Genomic DNA, 24,641 nt, shown 5'->3' with positions numbered 1-24,641 from the left:
GCTACTCCTTATCTCTGCTTCATTCCATTTGCAAAAACAACAGTGTCCCGTCCAGCAATCAAGCTCATAGCAATCTTTGATTTTTGACTTACATCACACCCAGAGAGCATCCAAGATTCTTCCAAGAGCATAATGGCTTGAAAGAATCCCAGGGTAAAAAAAAATGAGTTCAAAACTGAGAATGAATAGGAAGGTATTTAATCTCACTTTACAGCAGTATGTGTTTCCTTCCTGGCCTTTGGCAACTATAGCATTGTTTCAGTAACATCCACAACACTGATGCAAATACGATCCTTTCCCCATCCTGTCACTTGGAAACACATAATTGTTTCATGAATTCCCACATATACGCCAACATCTCCATGTGCAGAGGTTTATGGTTTGTTTTTGCTCATAGGAATTTTATGCTCAAGCACCTAAAGGAGATTCAGCCTCTGATGGGCCAATGATGCCTCAATTTTCAGGTTTGCCTTCCCTCATGCTGTAGCTCACATTCAAGAGAAATTCTCCTCAAGCATCTTCAGAAATGTTGAGTTTCATAAGGAACAGAAAGCCTCCCATACTCAGGCTGAGCTCTGAGCACCTTCTATTTGATGCAGTTTTTAAGAAACTCTGCATACACATATTCCCAGCAAGGTGTTCAGGGCATTGGTAACTACAGACAATATTAATCTATGCTACATCACAGTGCAGGTTGTACTGATGCAGCTAAAATTTTTCTAGTTTTGTGGCACATAACTAAAATCCAATTTGAAATATTTACATAGATATAAAATGGATAGATTTTCCCCTGCTATTGTTGAACTTCCCTGACACGACCAATAAAGATGCTCATCATGATTTCCCATGTGTGTGAGTGCCTAATTCCTGTAGAGTGGACTGTGGCCAGAAATTAATTTCACTGCATACCTACTCTAATGGAATGAAGATTATGTGATCACGATAGCCTTGAAAATTATTTTTTTTTTAATATACCTCTATATTCAGTTTCAAATATAAATTATGTAGTTCAACTACAAAAAATGAGCTTTCTCCTTTCTAAATACAAGGTTCACAGTATATTTAACTTGCCTTTAATTAGCAAACTTATTTTAGCACTAAAAACAAAAATAGAAGAGAAGGATAAGTCCTCATCTTTTAAAAAGCAGCAGCTTGTATTACTGAACTCAAGATTTCATTCTAATACATATAAGATGGATGTTTGAAAGAAAAACACATACTAAATCACTTTTACAATAGCAGAGTTTTCACAAACTCGATCCAAGGCATTACTAAATACTTTTCCATTCTTTTTTCAACTGATCCTGAGACCATTTTTGCTAAAATGGTAGAGTTATATTTAGAAAGTACTTATATAGCCACTATTTAGTTCCATTTGTAATAGCTATTAATTCTGAAAGAAATACATCTTCTCTTGTTCATGTAAGATGTCACTAACGGCAATTAAATTTTTGAGCATTCAAGAATTCCCCAGAACAGCAACATCACAGACAGAGAGGCTCAAAAGGATCATAATGATTGTGTGGTCAGATTCGCATCCAACAGGCCTCAGGATTTCATTTAATTCTCTACTAAACTGCACTTTTGACCAAGCAAAAAAGGTTTCACAAAGAACTGTAAAAAGCTGTGCTCTTCTCCAACAGTCTTTACTGAATAGCATAAAAGCATTTGTAAGCATACAAATATTTATGAAAAGCATTTACTAAAATATGAATATAGATTTGTATCTGAAAGCATGTTAAACTTTCTCTCACAAATTTGCTTTTTATTTATAAAGGCTGTGCTCTACCTTTACAGGCACTGTGTTTAGTTCTGCAAGTGCAGCCAACTCCTTCTCTTTGAATGACATTTTCTCTCTTCTTTCTTTGCTTGGAAGTCAACAAAGATACTAAATTTTCAAAGCACATAGTGAAAATAAATGCTTCTTTCCTATCTTTCTCTCAAGTCCAGTAAAAAAAATTGGACACCTACTCTAAAATATCCATTGTTAAGAGGGAAAAGTTATTTTCCAGTACTGCTTGTATAATCTTCCTCTACTGTGGTTCAGGGTAGGGGGATAAGCAAAAAAGCATGAGAAGTAAGGTGATAGGTAGAAGGGTCCAAGTCTCATTGGATTTTAGAGTTCCACACCTCCAACTTTCTGCACCACTTCTACTTTTACACCTTCCTCCAACCTCTTATTTGTGCCTGTATGCCAATTTATCCAATTGTCTTCTCATCCGAGTCTACTCAAAAGTAAGACCTTGATGAAGGATGGTAGTTAAGTAATTTTTAGGTCCAAACCAGTTCATCACATGGCCACACAGTCAGACTGTCTGTCACACCTGAAAGATGGCAGAGACAAGCAAACCAATACTGCTGATTAAAGAAATACTCCAAGTACACACCATCTATATACATATAAAACAAACATTTGGAGACCCAAACTGTAAAAGTCCATGCCTGATATTCAAAACTATATATAGCAATACTCCTCAAAACCTACCCCATGATATGCAGCTGCTTTTTTTTCAGAACTGTACCTGGCACCATTAGCTACAAAGGGCCATTCACAAGATTTATTTCTCTAAGTTCAGTTTGATGTTGTGAAATTGGTGTGTGTGGACAGTACTTCCACTCCTGTCTCTTAGCCACTCTACTCCTACTCCTTATGCCCTTGTACATTGCATAATATATGCACATTTTCAGGTGTGCTCAAGCATTTGTTTTGGTATCCTCAGGAACATCGTTCCAAATCAGAGTTTCTAGAGGCAGTCTTTGAACTCATTTCCTTGCAGACTAACGTATTTGCCAAGAGCACAACTAGGAATTACTATTCAGAGAGGCACTGCTCCTTGTTAAGTTTTTGTTTCTTTGTCCCACATACACTGGGACAGCAGTATTAAGCTGTACTAAGCAATATTATTCATCAAAAAATGATCAACCATACCAATTCATCTTTTCATCTAATGAAAATACGTTGATGATTTTATATATTATGGCTTTTTTTATTTTAAAACATAATTGAAACACAAATTCATGTAAAGAAAAGGTGTGGTTACTGTTTGGGTTCAGTTTTGCAACTGTATGAAATTCCTTGCTGTTCACATTTACCTAGGATATAGATGTACTCTCATTTACTTAAATTGCTTATCTTTTTATATTGTATTTCATATATATTATTTTTATTACAGGATCCTTTTATATCTAAATCATCTTCCTAATAGGTATGAAGAAATTTTTAATCAGAATGGAAGGTCATATGAGACATGCAAATAGGAGTTACTTCTGCATTGTTCTAAACAGGGCAAAACTAATATTGTCTAAACACCAGTTTAATAATATTCTCCTCTGCTGCAAATGTGTTCATAACTGAAGTCTGACATATAACTCTTCTGTTCCCTCAAAGGCCACAGTTGTGAAGGAAGCAGCCAATACTCAAACTAGTAGAGTCCAGATCCAAAACAATCTTCAAATATCAGGGGATACACCTTGGACGAAAAAGAAGTATTTGCAGTGAGGGGATTGCAAATATTAAGGTCACTAAGGTCACTATGATCTCAAAACAGGGTAGGAATCTATATTTTGGCTATTTACTGCACTAATCTGAAGATAAATAATCTCAGAAACAGATTCTTGAGGAACTAAAAATCTGTCCCCAATTTAACTTCGCTCTGGATGTCCCTGTCATAAAGTACACAGATTTGCAACAGCTGGTCTTTGAAAACTCAGATTCAAGAGGCTTGACCAGGGTGAGGATGGGACAGACTGCAGAGAAAACTTTCATTTTCACTCTTGATTTTAGGCTAAGTTTTTGTAGTACTTGCTCCTGAAGAAAATACATGCTCAAAACTGTTAGCTAAGATACTGCAGACTCTCTGAAGCTAAACCTCTGTAGGTGTCACTGTTCAATGCAGTTTTTCAGATTGCTAGTAATGACATCTATAACTCATACACTGAAAGGGTTTCCAAAAAGAAACCATTTTCCCCTAACTAGCAGAAACCACAAAAGGCATGAACTATGGAAAAACAGTACAAAGACATTGGAATATAAAGAAGTGATTACATCCTGAAATTGACCCTGTCATACACAGCCAACTTGGACCAGGCAGGCCCAGAAAGCCCAGTTTCTAGAGTGTTCCAGATCCCTACCACCAGTAAGAGCCACCACAAATGCTGGCAAACCCGAGCATTCTCCTGCAAAGATTATTTAGCTTTAAGATATTTAAGGCTTCAAGAAGACATTGCTTTTCTACCAAATTATTTCTAGACATAAACAACAGAGAAGAAACTGACAGAGTAATAGATAACAGCCCTCATAGCCCTAAGGTGGCTCTTTTCATAAGGAGAGTCACCTTCCACTATTCTGCTAGCAGAAAACCCAATGAAACAACTGTCAGCAATTCAAAATCCATATATTCTCAAACAGATAAATACATCACAATTCATGCAAATATGCAATGAACCTTTCACACTCACTTTTGAAAATACTGTTTGCAATTAAAAGGGGGTTTTTTCAAATCTTGCTCTATCAAATAAAAAAGAAAAATCAAAATGACTCTCCTGTGGAGTTTCACACCCCCATCAATTCAACTTTAAAGTAAGGTCTTGTTTGCAAGGAAAGAAACAGCACTTGTGATCAGCACAAGCTTTCCACATTATTTTATTCATGACAACCATATTTAAAACAACAGTATAATCTTAAAATAGGCTGAGAATAGGTTGATTCACTGTTAACTAGTAAATCTATATCAAAAAGTTCAAACATTTTTTTGAATGGGAATTTAGAACAGATATTCAGTGCTTTCTCCTGAGTTTTCAAGTGGTCACCAATTTAAATACATGAAAGAAATGTACTAGTTCCCTGAATTTTTGGATAATTGAAGAAAAACCCACCAACAGGTTATAATCTATGAATGTGTTCGTGTATATGGCCTTGGAATAGAATAGTTCAAATGGAGTGGACCTACACTGATCATCTAGCACAACAACAATCTTAAAGACAGCCTTAAATACAAAAAAATAAACATCCCAAAGTCAACATACTGCCAAACAAGTAGCTGCTCCATCAGTGAACTGGAAAAACTAGTTCAATTTGGTTCAGTTCTATATAGCTTCCAGCAGTCCTGAACACATTCAGACAAGAGTCCAGAGTAGCCTGCTCTTAAAATATAGTGCCTACCAACAACTTCCAACATATGCAGCTCCAAAATATTACTCTGATCTGGGAGAAAAGTGTCTCTCTCTGCACATTGGTTCAACTGAGAAGAATCCACTGCAATATCGAGCTTCTGATACACAGAAGTAGTAGACACTCCAAAATAAAACTCAACAAGTTGAAAATCACAGAAATGCCTGTTCCCTTTCAAAGCAATTTGAAGCCCTTTTATCACCATCACTATCCTGCAATATTTTAAGCTTGTAACAGAAATCTGACTAATCAAAACCAGTTTTGATAATCAAAAGTAGTCTTGTGTGGAAAAGCAAAAGCACATTCCATCAACAAGATACTTATTTTAAAAAACATATAATTAAGTAAACTGTTTTGGAACTGCACCCTGTATTTTGGAAACCATGGCCAAACTGATATGCCACCACCTTCCCTCATATGCTGAGTAACTGAATTTATTTTTCACTTATACAAAGTTTTATTTACTATTTCATAAGGTTTCCACAACTACAGTCAGAACTGACTTATGTATGATTAGTTCTTCATTACTGTAATTTTAATCTGAAGTAAGATTATTTTGGAGCAAACCTATTTAGTCAAATACAATTGTAACAGTTTTACAGCCTAGTTAATATACGCAGTCTTTATTTCAGCATGGCTCTGTTGAAATCACTTAGCAGATATTTGAAAATGTCTAAATAAGAGCTATTGTCACAGGAAAAACAAAACAACTTACAAATATCTTCAACATGGGAAGATGGAATAACCACCATGGAAGTCTACGTAAGAGAAATATGAAGGACATCTTCATTTATAGTTTCTACAATGAAATTTCAAGCTTACTCTCTTGATTTCATTTTAAAATCAAAATATAACCAGGAAACAGCTAACCAGAAACTGAACTCAGGGAAAAAAGGATTACATTTACTGATTAGTATTTCAGCTTGGCTCCTCCTGTTATTTTCCCTGGTCACTTCAGTAATATGAAGCATATTCTGCAAAATGAATTAGGTTAAATTGCATTTCATAAATTAAGTAAGTTATTTGGATATTTTTGCAAGTATCTATTATAGCTGTGAATTGAACCATTCATGAGATTGCTTATTACTTACAGCACGCGGGCTCTACAATACCATTTCTACCTAAGCAATGCAAGGAAAAAACCACATTAAACAAAGTACAACGTTTTTAAAAATTGAAGCAACTGCACTTCCCAATAATAAATATAACTAACATCTGTTGCAGAAACTGCTTGGCACTTGCACAGTTTTGTGAAGAATTTTTGTTATAGATAAATATTTTTCTACATTTCCTATTATGCACCACTCAACTCAGACATTTTCCTTAATTACACTCCGAGGAGTCCTTTCATATCCATTAAAGAAAGGCAATTTGTTGCCTAAAAGAATGCATACATATTTTTAAATTTCAGCTGTGATTCATATGTCTTCTGGCACATGAAAAAATCAAGGTAACACCTCTAATTACTGGATTTAGTTCTGCAAAAATGCCTAACAAAACTCTCAATGCTCAACATATTATATTTGTTAAATACTTTAATAAGCTGGTTTTGATATAAGCAATGGTCTAATGATTCATCATTTTACTTCTATTCCACATCTCAATAATGAGGCCAACAGGAAGGCAAGAAATTACCATTTTAACATAGGTAAAAATGACTGAAGAAGGCTTCTACTTTGTAACAACTTTGCGATATTCTCCTCTTTTTTTTATTTTTTCCCTTTTAATTTTGCTTTCCACTATTCTTAGGTAAAGAATTTCAAAATCACTGAGCTCTTGATACAGGGTAGGTAGTTTTTTTTCCTGACAACATACATGTGCTGTGCACATCTAATGTTGTATTCTGCATTTCATACATACTCACATTAGCAATCAAGACTTGTCTGCTATGATAATAAACTGTTAAGATTTTTTTTTAAAAGCATGCAGTAGAAACCTATTTAAATGTTATTGTAACCATATAGAGATCTATTACCCTACTGAGATTTCAAGCAACTGGTAATGAAGAATGAGGTGAAAATGAGGGTACTGCCAATAAAAGAAAAGAAATGCTAACTCTACATACACAAAAAATTCAGTTCAGGCCCAAAAGTCTATCCACACAGGTTCAGCTGCAAAATGAGAGAGTTGTAAGTATAATTTGCTGTAAAGCAAGCCAACTGGCATTGCATTCATTATTAATATGAAATTGGACAAGGAACATGTCTTAAATTTTATTTGCCATCAAAAACCTCACTTAACATTGAACCAAATTTTGCCACTCTAAAAATGAAAAATGTACAAAAATAAGAAATACTTAAAGCATGTAAGAAACAGCACTTTTGTTGATGAAAAATGTAATCTGTATTGCTCTATGAAAATAGTTAAAGCCAAGTCACATAGGCTATATTTGGATGATAAAATCAAATCAGTTGTGTCTCAGGATATTGTCAGTTTTTAAGTGCAAGGTTTAGGACTGCATGCTTTGCTTTTATGCTGTATAATAAACTACACCAAATTATTAAACTTGTATCAAAATTGATATTAAATTTCTTTAAATATTCATTATTTCTTTCTAAGTCTGTTTTTATATGAACAAGACCTAGAACTTGTAGATTCTATCTCTGCATCACTATCATTTACCTATTTATGTAACTTGATATATTAAATACAAATTCCTTTTCTTTCCTTTTTTGTTAGAGTGAATTCTCAGAGAAAAGCACCAACAATTTAAAAAACATTTTACAGTGTAGTTTACATAGCTGTCACTTAATCTCTTCTGATATTAAAAACACTTGCTATACTCCAGTCACATTTACATCACTTCTTAACACATAATTTATAAGCTTAATTTAATAGTAATAAATTTAATTTTAATAATAAGCTTAATTTCTTTTGACTAAGAAAAGAGGCATAATTAGCAATAAAGAAGTAAAACTGTATGTTCAGCTATACCGTCTAAGAGCACCTATTCTACAGATCAGTTTGTTCTGAGTTGAAAGTCTAAAACCTTGTATTTCAGACAATCTAAGAAAGAATCTAGTTTAAGTACAAAACAGCAACATGGTAAGGTGCTGAAACAGTTTTCACTCTCCTGCACTCACAGAAGAAACAGATTTCACATGTAATCTTTAAGAGGAGGAGTCCTTTAAATGACATTTATGAACAGAATGATACAACCAGATTTTAACTTCTTCCTACAATTTCAGAAGTAATTTTCAGCATTTCCTCAAATGTATCTGACATGATAGGAATGTAGACAAGATGAATTTCTCAGAAACGCAAGAGCAAAAGGTACACTGAATAGAACAATTACATAATTTACTGTGTGATAGCTAGAAATTAGACAAAAACATTACTCCTTGGAACAGGAGGATCATAACTAGTTAAGGACTTCAGGAATTGCAACTCTGACCTCACATCAGTACACAGCAATTCAGAAAAAGCTTTTACACAAAAAAGACAACCTATGGCCACAACGTATTGCTTTAAGCAGTTGAAAAGAATGGAGTAATGGAACAGTGCAAAATTAAAACTAATAGCAAATAAAAACCCAAGCTAAACAAAAAAAATCACTGTCCCAGTAGCTTTTCATAAGAGTAGTTTTTAAAAACATCTTCTCTCCCTTAAGCAAAATATGGTGAAAGCAGAAGATATGTTTGCATCCAAGTATTACTTGTCTGTTTTCCAGCACAATTAAGCCTGTATAGAGTGCAGTGGACTAAGTTTTTAGGGATTGGGACTGTTCTTGGTCTGCATACTTACAGTAAAGAAGAAACTGAGGTCAGTCCTTAACCAGGATGTCAGAGTTATAAGTGATAGTGGATCAGTGGTGTGCAGATAGTAAATATAAACAGGCAGGATGCTGCCACATTAACATACCTCTTGTACTGAGCGAGCTGCTGGCTTGTCTTGGTGATTGGCCAGTATTAAAAACGGCAAAGTACATAACTGTGGGTGCTGGAGAGCAGAATGCAGTTCATTCCTAGCAGTTTCTAGATCATCTTCAGAGGAGGCGCTGTCTAGTACAAATATTACCCCTTGGGATCCTTGGTAGTAACGACTCCAGTATTTCCTGATATTGTCAGCTCCTTTCAAGACAATAATGAGAACTAATTAAAACAACAATAATTTAACAAATTTAACACTTGTAAATGAAAATAAACCATCTACTTAGAATGATCAAAATAATTATCTAAACTTTCTCTCCTACCTATCATTAAAAGAATAAAAAGAAAAAAAAGCAAGAAAAAATCCAACATAAACACACACAAATTTCAATCAACATTGTTTAAATAAGGAAGGAGGTTGACTCAATGCAGCTTTCTTCCCTTAAAGCTTCTCTCTATTAATGAGTACTGGCAGAGCTACCATGCTTGCAGTACCACACAGCCTAATCCTTTACCTTCTCACTGGAATATCTTGGAACTCTGATACCTAAATCTTTATCCATTCTTTTTCACTTTGCCCTGCAGCTCCTTGTCATAACCTGCAGCTTCTGTCACGGCAGTTGCTCATTTCTGAGCATGATAAGGTCTTCAAGTTCATCTCCAAACCATCAGGCAACCGCTTCATAATTGGGGAAAAAAGGTGTCAGGAAAGCCTATTAAAGTAATTAGACACTTAATGAGGAAAATGATGATACAATAGTGAGTTGAACACTGAATGAGGAGCTATGGTGACAACATGCAAAGGCATTCAGTTCAACTACTTTTGCTCTGTCAACCACACTAAGGATTCTGGAAGAGCCCAACAGTAGACACATGAGTGACTGTATAGGCTTATATGCCACAGTAATTTTTAGGACACAGTTCAGCAGCACTCAGCCATCTCAACAGAAGCCAAGCACTAAGGTTATCAACAGAAAGCTTTTGTCTCCCCTGGAGAGCAGCATATGTTGTAGCAATGAGGTAGGAAAAAAAAAATTGTATTTGACAGCTGTCAAACTATCTAAACTATGATTTGGATATGGGCTATTCTTTGTATGTCTGGATCTGGCACTACACTCATGGGGACGAACACTAAACAGTGAACAGCAGCAGCAGCAGTAGTCTAGTAGAAAACTTGACATGTCTGCCAGACAGTGACTTGCAAAAATGTGCTGAAGGTACCTTTTATAGACACTTTTTCTTATTTTGAGACAGGGAGAAGTAAACTTCCATATATACACAAGAACGAAGAGCTGAAAATAATAAAACTCTACTTTCCAATGAAACAAAATGATACAAAATTTCTGAGCAACATAATGAGGTTTTAATACAACATAATGACCATAACATTGATAGAATACTTAAAATATTAGCTTAATTTACACATTGTGCAACAAAAAAGACAGTCACTAAACAGAAGTGAAGAAATAAACATTTGCTCCATCTAATTTAGGTACGCAACTCAAGAGTATTCAAATCTCGCCTAATGGAATTACTCTTGTCTTTTTACCAGTCACACTGGAACCCTGAACACTTTGTTTCTGTATCTGCACCTAGCCCAAACACTGTCAACACATAAACACACACGCTTTTTCCTACAGAGAATACTGAAGTCATACTTAGTCAGTTTTTTTCTGCAAGAGATCTATAGAGTTGATTACTTCAAGGCAAACGGTCACAGGACTAAGTCAAGACCTTGCTTAATCTCTCTGTTAATTTAACCAGACTCAAAATAACAATGCACAAATAGGACACGTTTTATTTTTTTTACCATCAACACCTGAAGATTATTATTATATAAACAGAAGAGGGATTGCATTGAAAGCTAGTTCTATGTTTCTGTAGCACACGAATATCTGTCAAATGTACTTAGAATTTTATAGCATCTGTGAGATGCCCCAGTCTTTCTGAACAGCTGTCTACTTCAGAACCAAGTAGAGCATGTTGCCAGAGGGACACTATTTACACAGCCACACACAGCAGTGTCGCAGGCATCTGAAGTATCACATTACTTTAAAAACTAGTAGAGAATCATTTTCTATGAACTTAAAGGCCAAGACCATGATCAGTTCTTTGAACATATTTTTTCTTTCCTAGCAACATAACATCTGTCTTATTTACTCTAAGCATCAGTCAGCTACTTTTCAATCACATGTCACTGCTAGAACCCCAGTCTTATCTTTGTAACCATACTCACTCTAAACAGAAAAACTGTGGTGAACTGCAGAGCATTTGACCTCTTGTATCCAGGCACATGGAAGAAAGCAGCTTATGGATCCCTACATGGGACATTGAAGCCAGAAAAGGAGTACACTGATTTGTCAACCTTATGGTCCTGTCTTTTTGGTTCAGGTTCTTTAGCAGCTCAATTTTTTTTCTTCATGTCAACTGTCCCAAAAGAAACACCACCAAAGTACAGCAGTCCTTTTCTCTCCAGCCCTGGTCAGCCACCACGGCACAGTTATAAGAACCAACTTAAAACGTCCCATGAAACTTGGTATTTTCCGCAGGATCTTCCATTACTCTAATGACATGCTCTGAAATTGCTAACACTTCAGCTCTGAGGAAATCACAGCCTAAGGTTTAAGAATAAAAATAATTTGCACTAAGCAGACAAGAAAAAAGACTGATAAAGCATGCACCTTAGGGTGCCATTTCAAACCATTTTTCTGGCAAATGCACTTGAAAAATTATTCTTGGCATCAATAAGATATCAGCAGCTGGATGTCACAATTTCTACAAGACAAATAACCTGATATTCTTTTGCCTTAACTCTTCATATCCAGGGAATAGAAACTGCTCTCAGTTTCTTTCCTCAGAGCAGTGGAATGGAGTTATCCTGAGTTATCCTGGGCAGGAAACACTTGCCTATAAATAGTGTTTCAGCCATCACACTTTGCAGCATGACAAATGCAGCCTTAGAAACCAAGCAGTTTTTAGCTGCAGTTCAGCAAAATTGTCCTATTAATTAATTTTTTCATCTATTCCAAGGGTTTCAAAGACAGGAACATTCAAAGCCTGAGTTCTTTGGAAATCCAGAATACAACTTGTATCCATTAAACATCCTTAGGATCTCAGGAGACTGATGTGATAAACCAGGAATTCAACTTAACTAGTACCCAAAACATCCCATCAAACAATAGTAACACAAAGAATTAAGCACTTAGGTTTGCCAGTCTGATCTCATGTGTTTCTCTGAGAGCTTCAAACCATATGCATGTTTCTTCAACCAATAAACTGTCTAAACCAAGATGTAAAAAAAAAAAAAAAAATCTCCAAAACATCAGAAAAAGATAATTCACGTTAGACCTAAGGAATGTGCTATGTGACAGGTTCGCTAAAATGTGATCTTCAGGGTAGCAGCTTCCTCAAACACAAGCAAGAGCCACTACTTACGGCTTAGGAGTGGGTTGAGTCCTGTGATGTGACTAAAACATGCAATTTACAAATAAACTAGGGGGAAAAAAACAACAAAACCCACACTTCGGCACAATCACACCACTTATTCTAAAACAAAAAACAGTATTCAATCAAACATAGGCTTGAATCACTTTATAGCAGGAAAAAAACAAACCCCTCCTTACAGAAAAATGACAGGATGCTGCAATTCAAAACCCCAACCATTTCACATTATTACAGGCCAGGTTTACTCAACTAACTGTAATTTTAAAGACCATAATTTTAATATCTTTAAATATCAAATAAATATTTTTTTCTTTATCAGTCAAAGGAACAGTGTGCCTATATTAACACTGTTAATTATTTGTATCAGTGCCAACAGTACCCCCTGGGAGCTGGGAGGAAGATGTTGACTTATGTGCAGTTTAACATTCACCTGAACCAGTGCACACAAGTACTACTACACACTGCTATATATATTATGCAAAACACAGAGCTGCAAGATCTTCCTTTCAGCTATGAATACTTGTATTTACATCTTCATTCATAGTGGTTTCAGGCTACCTTCAATTCCCTCCTTTTCAGTACTTTCAGGAGAAAAGAACACAGCATTACAGAAAAAATTGGCTGAAAGAAATTTACATGTGTCAAGCTTGTTACTTGTCAGACTTGCAGCAGGTCTCCATCAAGAGCACAACAAATGTCACAGAGCCCTTGCTTCAACACAGTCTAGTCCACAACTGAAAACTCTTGTTAACCTCAAAATACAGGTCTGGAAAAGTCAAGAGTCTCAAATGGAGGGAAGAACATTTTTTCCCTTCCCATCAAAAACAGTTAACTTGGGGACATAAAAGAATGCAGTCTGCAAACACCTTTTGTACCACTTCAAATATATCCACTCACCTGAAATGAAGACACCTACATACTTTGAAGGTTTTACAGGTAATTAAAGTATTATATAGATCATTCCTCTACTGATATTAAACAGAACATTTCTAATAAAGCATAAAGGTGAAAAAATGCCAAGTACTATGCCGCAAAATCTTTTTGTGAGAAACACCGGCCCATGGGTCAGGGAGTAAGAAAGAAGGGTAGGGAAAAAGAAATCTCCTATCCATCTTGCAAAATCTGTAAATACACCCTACTCTCTCACTCCAAGAAAATCTTTGGAAAACAAATGTTTCTAAATTTATGTAGCGTTTTATAACTTCACTTCCCATCATATCTGCACAAGCAAAACCGATAGATTTTCCTGAGTAGTCAAGAAGATGCCTGAAATCTTAGAAATACATTCAAGAGATGTGGCTGCTGTTTATCTATCACGGGCAGGTTTCCCAGTATTCCATCCTTGAAGAAATACTGTATACAATTTTTTTTTTTAATGTGTTAGCTCCCTTTTATTACAAATAAATTTATAAATACTGTTTAAGATACCTGCTAGGAATGTGCATGGAATTCGTCCCTTTTGACAGACACATCCACACAGAGATACAAAAGTTTTGCATGGGTGTAATGTCAGTCACCATGCTATGGCTAATTTGTATGGCTACTGCAACAACACAGATCCTAAACCAAAACCTTCTCCAGATTCAAAGTCCCACGACTTCTGCTTCCTAGGGTCTAAGACCAAGTGATCACAGCCTGCTTTCTCTACGCTTTCAGGCAGTGCCCTCCTGCAATGCACAAAACATGGCAGCAGGAAACTGGCACTTTTTCCCCAGAAAGAGGAACATTTTGAGACTGCCAAATCAGCTATATTCACTGCAGCAATTCAACTACAATATGAGAAAACAGCACAAAAGGAAAATGAAAAGAAAAAAGATGTTGAGGAAAAATTTTTCTGCCTTTGTATTCAAAACATAAAAAATCAGCAATGTATATAAGTTTATGCTGCTTAATTTTATTTTTCTTACCAAACCAAAGTTTATGGAAACCATCTCTGTCATCTCTTGTCTGCCTTCCAGGCTTTCCCAGAGAGATTAATCTGGAAGTCAAGCCTTCAGTATTTTCCTTATTAGCTAACTTAAGTGCTGTTTCCAACTCTGAATCTCCACCTTACTCTGATACTTAAATCTGTTGGAACAACATTCAGGTTTCAAGCACTTGGAAGTTTTAAAAACATTATACTTACACTTGCCTGCAGAAAGTCAGTTTGATCTACTTGGATGTGTGCATTATACTACCACATTAAAATAAAACATGCAATTTGAAGCAAATATCTACTGTTCTAGTCAAGAACATAAAATTCATTATAAAGTTCATAAAAAAATTTACAAATTAATTTAAAAGAAAGAGAATGATATATGTTCCTTGCAACATGCTTTAACATCTATTTAAGCCTGACATCTGAAGATTTAATAGTTTGCAGCAGGTGGCACAGACAGCCATTCTCACCCCTTCTTTTTCTTTCTTTCTATGAGTTTGGGGTTGTTCATTTTTTAAATTCTCAAACACACAGTAACCTTTAGGGCTAGCAAAGAATGGTTGGCAACAAGACAATCTTCTACCACTTTCCTCTCTACCCACTACCCCATCTGTGTCCTTCTCCCACATCTGCTAGAGGACTCTGAGACAGCCAGGATCTCAGAAGCAGCAGCACATCCCCACAGCAAGACTGCTGCCAGCACCCAGCAAAGGTGAAATGTACTCTCCCCTGAGCTGCAGTCACAGTTTTGGTAACAGTGCAGCTAACCTCAAATAAAGCTCAAAACACATCTTTCTCCATGGCATTTAAAACTAGAAGGCAAACAAAAGAAGCAGCAAATCTACCACAAGCTGTGTATTTTTGTTTAGCCGTTGTGCTAATTGGCCCACAGAAGTTTAAAGCTTTAGCTTTTGGAAGGATCATGGTCTTTCTAAGAATCAAAGATAAATTTTTTTTTTTTTGGAGGGGATATTGTTCATAAAATAGTTGTATAATTTCTGATGCCTAACTATGCTGCTACAGTCTATCCTTTGATTCTGCCTGAAGAAAATGGCATTGAAAGCCCAACAGGCGACAGAGACTTTTAAGCAAACCAAATGTTCTGCTTTTCTCTCCACAAAATATCTCACAAACAAAAACAACGAGTCCCCACCCACAAAAGCTTTACTAGGAAATTCTGTGTTTTGCTTATCCTATTTACATAGCTGTGATAGGTGTTGCGTGCATGGTTCCTACTTGCAGTGAGACAAACTGTGGGATGTCTTTTCACACTGAAAAAACCTAATTGTAGAAAAAGCACAATATTTCCAAAGGACAATGGTAAGATCACTATGCTGAATAGAGCTTCCCCAGGACTCAGGTTAAAGAGGTCCATAAGCAGGAGCAAATGATATCTCCCATCTATGAAATGAGGAAACTATGTGACAGAGCCTGGGCTTAGGCACCATTTGAACAGCAGGCTGAGCATGATTGATAGCAAACAGATCTAACTTTAATGCTTTTGGAAGCTGAATGTCTCTGTGCAACTAACAGCGTGGACAGCTCAACAGGGTCATCTAAAAATTTCATCTGCTAAGACATTCTGTAAACTGATGCAGCTATGGCGCAGATGGCATTGCATGTACTCCACAACCAGATTTCGTAGAGGTGTCAACTGCCTTTTAGTCAAGTACAGTATGGAGATTTTATTGCTTTGTGTTAGTTCATCCCTGTGTAGATGACTTAGGCTGGCATTTACTTGTAGGATCAGTCTTCTGATGACTAACTTGACGAAATGTTAACTGCTCTGACAGCTATGTTGCTAGAAGGATGTTCAGTACTCCACTCTACCGCCACAGAGCAAAGGAAGAGAGAGATTTCCCACAAATATTTAAATTTTCAATTCTAATTAATAGAGCAACATTATTTTCTCCCTCGTCCATCATTTTTTTCATCAGGCAGATGCTACCTGACAACTGTTGCTGTCTTCTCCAGAAGTTCATATTTACTATTCAAGTTGGACTGCACAACAGTGTGGCTTCTCCTCCTACTCTTTTTTCTGCTGGTCATTACTTCCAAATTAAGGCAAAATACACATGCTTTGTTTAACCAAAACTATTTAAAGCTATTTGTTCTCAAGCTGTCACCTAGACAATTAATTTAGTTGGCCTAAGAATGTGAATTTATGACTTTGGTAATCAAGTTTAAGAAGTAGCAGCAGTGGGGTGGCAAGTTCTCATCTCTTTTCCTGGGCATGTTCAACCAACTGGAGACAAGAGCATTCCTGATATTACCCGCTTTGCTTTTGCTAAGCACTTAAAACATTTTTGTCTTAAATGAAATTTCCAGTATGACTACACAACACGTAGCCTCTATGTTTGAGAAATGGCTTTAGGGTGTATCACAAAACCTAACACAAACATATGACAATATATTTTAATAAATAAAAGAGAGAACATTACTAAACCCTACAGCATGCTGTTGGTATGAAGAAGAGCTGCTCACATCCACAATCATTCTTTTAAATTTGACTTGGCTCAGTGTTTGGCATCTCACTTGTTTCTAAGCCTGCATTTACAAGAAACTAAACTAAATTATCAAATAACTTATTCTAAAAAAGACAACTGGAAATTCTTAGTTGACTACCAGGATGGACCTTAAATGTTGATATAGGCCTGAATAAATATCTAAACCACAACTTCATATTCATTTCAACAGTATTACAGCTGCAAATGACTAAAAAAATAGGGAATAAATGGTGATTTCAGCCACTGTGTCTCCAGGCTGGAATATGTTAAAACCAAAGAAAAAGCTTCCTATTGCCTTTACACCTCCATTATCTATCTTGAGAACCAACCTCAGCATTCAGCGTCCCAAACTTTTTTCAGCAAAACACTGTTAGAATCTTCTGAACAACAAACATTACTATCTGCCTTATTCTTCCAGTCTTCTCCCACTGTTCTGTATGTTCATCATACACAATTTCATCCTTAGTTCCCACAAAAAATTACTGCACTGTAAGAGGAAATCAGCACAACTGTAGTTTCTTGATTACTCAGCTCAATTGCATAATAAAGAGGGATATTTCCAATTGTCCTGGTAATAGTAAATTCTGAAAGAATGTGGACTGGGGCATGGCACATCTCCACAATAATTGGAATTATACGTATTATCTTATAGACCAAATTTTGGGGGGGAAAAAAAGGGTAATTTTTTTAGTTTCTTGGGATCAGGAAGGGATTATTGGTATAGCAAAATAGCAGCTTAGAGAAGTGGCAGTTCAACTTGGTCAGCAAATAAAGCAAGATTTTCTTTTCAAGTAATTCAGGAAAGCCTAATGTTAGATTTGAAAGCTCTAGATATATTCTTACTTTTTCACGATCAAACTCAAGGTTTTTAAACAAAACATTTATCATTTATGAAATTGGATAAAACTCTTACTTTCTGTTAGGAAGGAAAGTTCATGTCTCAGGAAACAAAAACAATAAAAAAAACAGAAACTTGGTTAAATTTTTAATATTCTGGTATCATGTAGTTCAAAGAAAAACTGCAAAGAGAGTACAACAAACTTTGCTTCCTGTCTCTAAATCTTAAAGGAGCATGAAGAGATAATTGGTCCTTGAATAGATTAAAGAAGAGAGACTATGTTCTATATATTTTGTCTGAAAATTTACAATCCCTGCAGAAACGAAGAAATAAAGCCTGGCTTCATTAGCAGGTTTGGAGACAACCAGCACAGTAAAAACTAGCACTATCTTCGACCTCAAGGAAATGAAATGATACTTCAATGAAACACAAAGGATGACTACACAGTCAGCATCTGTTTCACATAACTGCTTGGCTGCTGAATTTAAGAACCTTATGCAGTATAACTTCTGTGTTTTAAATATTGGCTGTTAATATGATACTGTATGATGATATATGAAGCTTTCTGTTACCTAAACCTAAAAAGACAAAGCACCAAAAATTAAAACTATATAGAACTTCACTCTCTAAATAGCATATAACAACAGACAGTGGTTGTTAAGAACAGATGCCTTCCTCCAAGTCTGCAAGATCAAATGTCTGGACAAGACCTCCACACTACAACAAAGAGAAATTATATAACAATAGCATAACGACTGAAGGTAAAAACCAGAAATAAAACAAAAAAACCCCAGCAATCCAACAAGAACATGGCTTCTCTTCAACATCAGAAGCAGAAATTCCAAAATAAAATTTAACAGTGATTATGTATTTAAAATGTTTTGCTTTATTTTCATATAGGAGCAAGAGAGAAACCATGCCTGCTCCAAAAAGCTCAGGTTTTACCCTCATCAAACAGGAACACATTTCTCAGCTAAAAGGTTAAATGCTGACTAGAGAATCACAGAATGATTTAAGTTGGAAAAGACCTCTAAGATCATCAAGTCCAACCTTTGACCTATCACCTTGTAAACTAGATCATGGCACTAAGTGCCATGTCCAGTTGTTTCTTGAACACCTCCAGGGATGGTGACTCCCTGGGCGGTCATTCCAATGTTTAACAACTGTTTTCATGAAGAAATTCTTCCTGATGTCCAGCCTCAACCTCCGCTGGTGCAGCTTGAGGCCGTGTCCGCTCATCCTGTCGCTTGACAGGAAGAAGAGAGTGCCCCCCACCTGGCCACCAACTCCTTTCAGGCAGTTATAGAGAGTGATAAGGTCACCCCTGAGCCTCCTTTTCTCCAGGCTAAACATCCCCTCAGCTGAGGAGTTCCCTCAGCTGCTCCTCACAGGACTTGTGCTCCAGACCCTTCCCCAGCTCCGCCGCCCTTCTCTGGACTCCCTCCAGCACCTCAATGTCTTTCTTGCAGTGAGGGGCCCAGAACTGGACACAGCACTCGAGGTGTGGCCTCACCAGTGCCCAGTACAGGGGGCAATCCCTGCCCTGGTCCTGCTGGCCACACTATTGCTGATCCAGGCCAGGATGCCCTTGGCCTTCTTGGCCACCTGGGCACACCCTGGCTCATGTTCAGCTGCTGTCACCAGCACCCCCAGGTCCTTTCCAGCCCCTCTGTCCCAGCCTCTGCCGCTGCCTGGGGTTGTTGTGACCCAAGGGCAGGACCCAGCACTTGGCCTTGTTGCACCTCACACCACTGGCCTCAGCCCATGGATCCACCCTGTCCAGATCCCCCTGCAGAGCCTTCCTGCCCTCCAGCAGATCAACGCTCCTGGCCCAACTTGGTGTCATCTGCAAACTGAGAATGCACTTAATCCCCATGTCCAGATCATCAATAAAGTTACTAAACAAAACTGGGACCCATAACGAGTCCTGGGGAATACAACTAGTGACCACCAACTTTTGGAACAAAACAAACTTTTGGAAGCTTGCTTTTGCTCTCTTACCTAGACAATGAAAAGGTAACAGAATTAGCATTTTTCTGCAATATTTCATAGAAGAAAACAGATTACACAGTTTTTAAAAACAGACATGCAAACATCCATAGTCAAAGGAAAAAGAAAGTAAAAGATGCAGTAAAAAATTCTGACAATCTTTCTGTCTTTGAGGAGATAAATGGATGAAAAAACAAATCAAATATTCTGGATTACTTCTCATCATGAGTCAAAACCCTCCAATAAGACAAGATTTCTCAAAACACACATACCTGCAAAAATAGAAGTTGTATGATCAGAAAAGGTTAAGAGACTTTAACAAGGATCTGCTATAGAATACACAGATTCAATTCTTGATTAAAAATTATATTTACCTACATAAATTATATATTTCATATAGCTTAGGTAGCAGAATGTATAAACTAGACTGCAAATTATTCATCCTATTTTTAAAAAAAATCAAAAAAGTTACATTATGACTAAGTGCACATTATGCACATAACACACTTAAGCAGTCTATCCCTGAGGAGTGGTCCCTTTATGAAAGAAAATTACTGGGTTTTTTTTACAGAACACATGCTCAAACAGGAACATATATGTTTAAATCCATGAACTGGTGGTAGTAAAGAGGAAGTGCTATGCTTTCCACAGTTGCTTACCTCAAAGCCTTCTTGAAACAATTTCACATAAGACAACTATCATGCAACTAGATCTCCTGAAACTTTCCTCAAGAACCAAGTCAAATTCTACCCCAGATAATTTAAGAGAGGATCCAACCTTGCTGAAAAATCTAATAAATATCCTCAATATTAAGTCTACTATATTTACATAAATAATAAAGAAGATATACAGAAATTATAGAATATAAAGAAGATCTATGTGGGTTTTTAATTAGAAGAATATTAGACTCCACAAGAAATCTCATCAGGAGAGTGTTTTCTTCCTTGTAACAAACAACCTCTTGGTCACTTGAGACTCAGAGTCAGAACTGGGAGCCAAATAGGTTGCCTGCATATGGAAAATTAAAAAAAAAATCCCACAACCATAAAACAACCATTGTTCCAAAATCTAACAAATCCAACAAGAGAACAGTTCACAAATAATATAACTCATTAGAAGTTGGTTGCCTTTGCAACACTTTCAGTGGTGGAGTAAATATATTGGTTTTGACAAATGTTCACATAGTTACCTGAGCCAGTTCTAATAAATGAAAGTTTATACATACAATAAATAGAAGGAATACACACTTCCTTGAGCTGCCACATGAGCCATACTAAAATTACAGTCCAGTTTGTATTTCTGTATAATTTAACCACTGCAATCCAAGAAATTACATTAAGGACATACAACACACACCTTCCACTCCTCCTGCTTTTTACCCTTTGTTTTTCGAGGTCAGGATTTGTACAGCTTTTCCCAACTTTCTCTGCTGAGATTTTTAACTCCAGCTGCACTGATCTATCATTTCAAAATTTAAAATATCTAACAATTTAAAACAACTGACAGTTATGATGAGATTTAGACATTGCACATTTTTATAACCAGATGAATAAATGCCGTACCTCCAAGTTCTTTTACGTTCAAAATTGCATTCTGGAATGGCACTGCTTTTATACTAAAACCTAAGAAGAGAAATAAAGAGCATTAGTAAGCTATTTGTTAAAGGGGCCATTTAGAATCAATTGCATATGTTCAGAAAAAACAACTCTTTCCATTAAGAACCAGGATCTTCCATGTGAAATTCTGTTTCAATATGTTTAGAAAGTCAGTTATAATGGGATGGGAAGGGGGTAAGAGGTGGAGGAGGGCCATGGAGGGGGACGAGAATAAATCAGTATAAGAAATGAAATTGCCAATTATAAGTACCTGGCACACAAATTCAGCACAAAACTTCCATCCAGACCATCTACCAGAACATACTTCTATAAAATCATCTTTTACTGCATGTGGAGCTAAAGTGGGTAATTCAGACTACCAGTAATACGAGGTGATCATTCTGCAAGTTTCTTCAACGTTGTTGAAGACAACATGCAATTCAAATCACTGTTTTCTTCCATTTAAACTTTATAGATTTTGGTTGCACCTGGATTATTAATCCTGTCTATAAATGTTATTAACTTAAAGATCCTTCTACAGACCTTAGCTGGATGTATTAAAATGGTTATAAGCACACTGGAAACATCTATGAATACTCTATCAACCTGATTTTTGCTTAAACTGAAATAGAAATTAAAAATCCAAACAAAAAGAAAACCACCCACCAAAATGTGATCTTTACCCTTAACTAAAACTTCAGATAACAAGAGAAATGGAATGTGAAAGGCTTCCAGCAATATACCAATGCATTATATACTAAATTTTGCATGTTTAGTGCATACATATATATAAGTATATATAATATTTTATATAGGGAAAATTATGTCTGCTTTTTGAGCATAAAATATCCAGACACACATTAAATTTATTTCCATCTAGAACAAGTAGTTTCAACATGATTACATATCTGTGAACTGAGTAAAGAAGTTTTGAAAAAATGTGTTTCCCTTCACATTTGTTAGCTATCCTTTAACAGAAACAAGATGTTTTTCGCCCTGGTTAGACCAGTAAGACGTTACAGTACTATGGTCAGGGCTAGACGCAATAGAGGAACGTACAAGAAAGTCTGAAGGGAATAATTATGAAATATTCTGGGCATTGCTGTCTGAAAAGAAATCCTAAACTCTTCCTAGAAAGAAGGAAAAACTGGGATGGACCTGACTGGCACTGATGAAAAAACGCAAAAACATAGGTTATAGTTTGAAACCTGAGTGGAGAAGTTGTCACATTGTATTCTTGGATTCTCCACAATATTATTTGATATACCACATTTAAGTGGATTTATTATAAGCTGAATACCCTAGATGTGCATCATTTTGGTTTGCCTGCCTAGTATTGTCCAGAATACTGGTGTTCATTCCTCAAGTTGCCTAATTATATAATGGTATTTTATTGCATCTCTCTAGAAAAACAAAATCAATTTAATTTTTTCTTAATGATATATTCATTACTTCCTTTGATAGCTCTATACTTCTATTTATATTGCTGTGACTGTTTCTTTCAGGGTCTAAAGTGTTAAAGTACAATTTGTACAAATTCCAGAGATAAAGCTCAAGAGAGGGGGAAAAAATAATTAAAAAAAAAAAAGGGTAATTACTTTAAAATTTTCTTCAAACTTTTTGAGTTAGTCACCTTCTCACAACCAAGCATCAGATCTCTGTAACGTTGCCAATAACACCACCATAGAGGCCAAAGGTTAACTATTCTTTGTAATAAAACCACTCTTCTTTTGTACCTGTTTTACATTTTACTTACAGTTGTATTAAATAATCTTACCTTCTTGTAAATTAAGCAAACATACATTGAAAAACAGTTAAGTTGCTAAGGCACAATCATAAAATTTAAGCCCCTAAACCACAGCTACAGTACAAAGCCTGTAACTGTAGACACAAGTTACTTGCACAACACTTAGTATCTGTTCCATCAGCAAATCAACCTTTTTAATTGCTGCAGCCACTGAACCAGATTTCTTCCATCTCCATGACCTAATCTGCCCTCTTTCTGAACTTTCCAAACAGGTATTCCCTCTTCCTTCACATGCTTGTTTCTGGTTTTTCTGGTGCTGTTTTGTTCTTGGTTTGTTTCTTGTTGGTTGGTTGGTTTTGTTCTGGGGTTTTTTCAATCAAAACACGCTTTTCAGTATTAGGCATCCTGGTTCACCTTTACCAAGATGCCTATTGTCGTGGGTTCGGTTTGAACCGGGCGGAAACACCAATTTAGTGTAGTGGTTTGGTCCAAAATACTCATTACTGTTTATCTGCTGTGAGATAAGAATTAGGAGAAATGCAAAACAGGCACCAAACTTGAAAGAATATAAAGAAGTTTATTAACAGACCTAAAAGAAGAAAAAAAAATTATACCACCTTCAGAACTCTCCTCCTCCCCCCACCTTCCTCCCTTCTCCCACTGACAATGTAAAAAGACAACCCTTAAGATGTTCAGTCTGTTTACCACTTCCATAATAACCTTGTTCAGTCCATTTAGAAAGAGAAGTCTCTTCTTGCTCATGCTATGAAAACATTATCACAACGAGACAGCCGCCCACTTCCAAATATTGTTCAGTCCATTTAGGAAGAGGAGTCTCTCTGCCTGCGTGTGAGTCCTTTCCCCCGACTTGCAGCTTTTCCCGCAACTGCTTTCGAGGGTCCACTCTTGAAGTTTTTTGGGGTACAATTTTAAGGTTGAGCCGTTCAGAAACAAAAACAGAGGCCCTTCTCCTTCCCTGGGAGCAAAGGGTCTTCATCATCTTCATCGTTAGGACTATCTCTGGGAGCATCTCTAGGAACTGAGGTTTTCTCCTTTCCCATTTGGAGCAAAAGTCCTCATCTGGTTCATCTCTAGGGACTGAGGTTTTCTCCTTTCCCGTTTGGAGCAAAAGTCCTCATCTGGTTCATCTCTAGGGACTGAGGTTTTCTCCTTTCCCATTTGGAGCAAAAGTCCTCATCTGGTTCATCTCTACGGACTGAGGTTTTCTCCTTTCCCATTTGGAGCAAAAAGTCCTCATCTGGTCCATCTCTCCCTGTCCAAACTTCTCATGAAATTACAGCTGCGTCAGCATCTGCCTATCTCAGCGCAGGTGCTTCTGCTCACGAGTTGAACACTCCACCCCCCATATCTTCATGAAATTACAACAGGATACTCTGATATATCATAGCTTCACAACAGAATTTCAGCTTTAAGCATCTCCTCTCTCTCTTCCCTCAGGTTTTCAGCTCTTCACAGCAATAAAAAGGGTTAATCTCACCTCGGCCTTGCAGCTTTGCAGCTGGAATGTTGAATTTTTCTTATCGCAGTGGAGAGGGGGGAGAGC

General features: G+C 36.6%; 1 protein-coding gene across 2 annotated transcripts in view; it reads right to left on the bottom strand.

Moving 5' to 3' along the window:
- Positions 1–24,641, bottom strand: part of ARL15 (ADP ribosylation factor like GTPase 15) — a 244,106-nt gene that overhangs the window by 142,671 nt on the left and 76,794 nt on the right. For both annotated transcript variants that reach the window (XM_017744349.1, XM_008643121.2), the window contains exons 5-6: positions 21,298–21,357; positions 9,032–9,240 (exon numbers count right to left, since the gene is read on the bottom strand). In XM_017744349.1, the coding sequence (XP_017599838.1) occupies positions 9,032–9,240; positions 21,298–21,357 (269 nt within the window). The remainder of the gene's footprint in view (positions 1–9,031; positions 9,241–21,297; positions 21,358–24,641) is intronic.

The sequence above is a fragment of the Corvus brachyrhynchos genome, unplaced genomic scaffold, assembly GCF_000691975.1.
Source record: "Corvus brachyrhynchos isolate BGI_N302 unplaced genomic scaffold, ASM69197v1 scaffold310, whole genome shotgun sequence".
Lineage (NCBI taxonomy): Eukaryota > Metazoa > Chordata > Aves > Passeriformes > Corvidae > Corvus > Corvus brachyrhynchos.
Note: the sequence above shows the minus strand (reverse complement) of the source record. Positions and strands in the feature narration are given on the sequence as shown.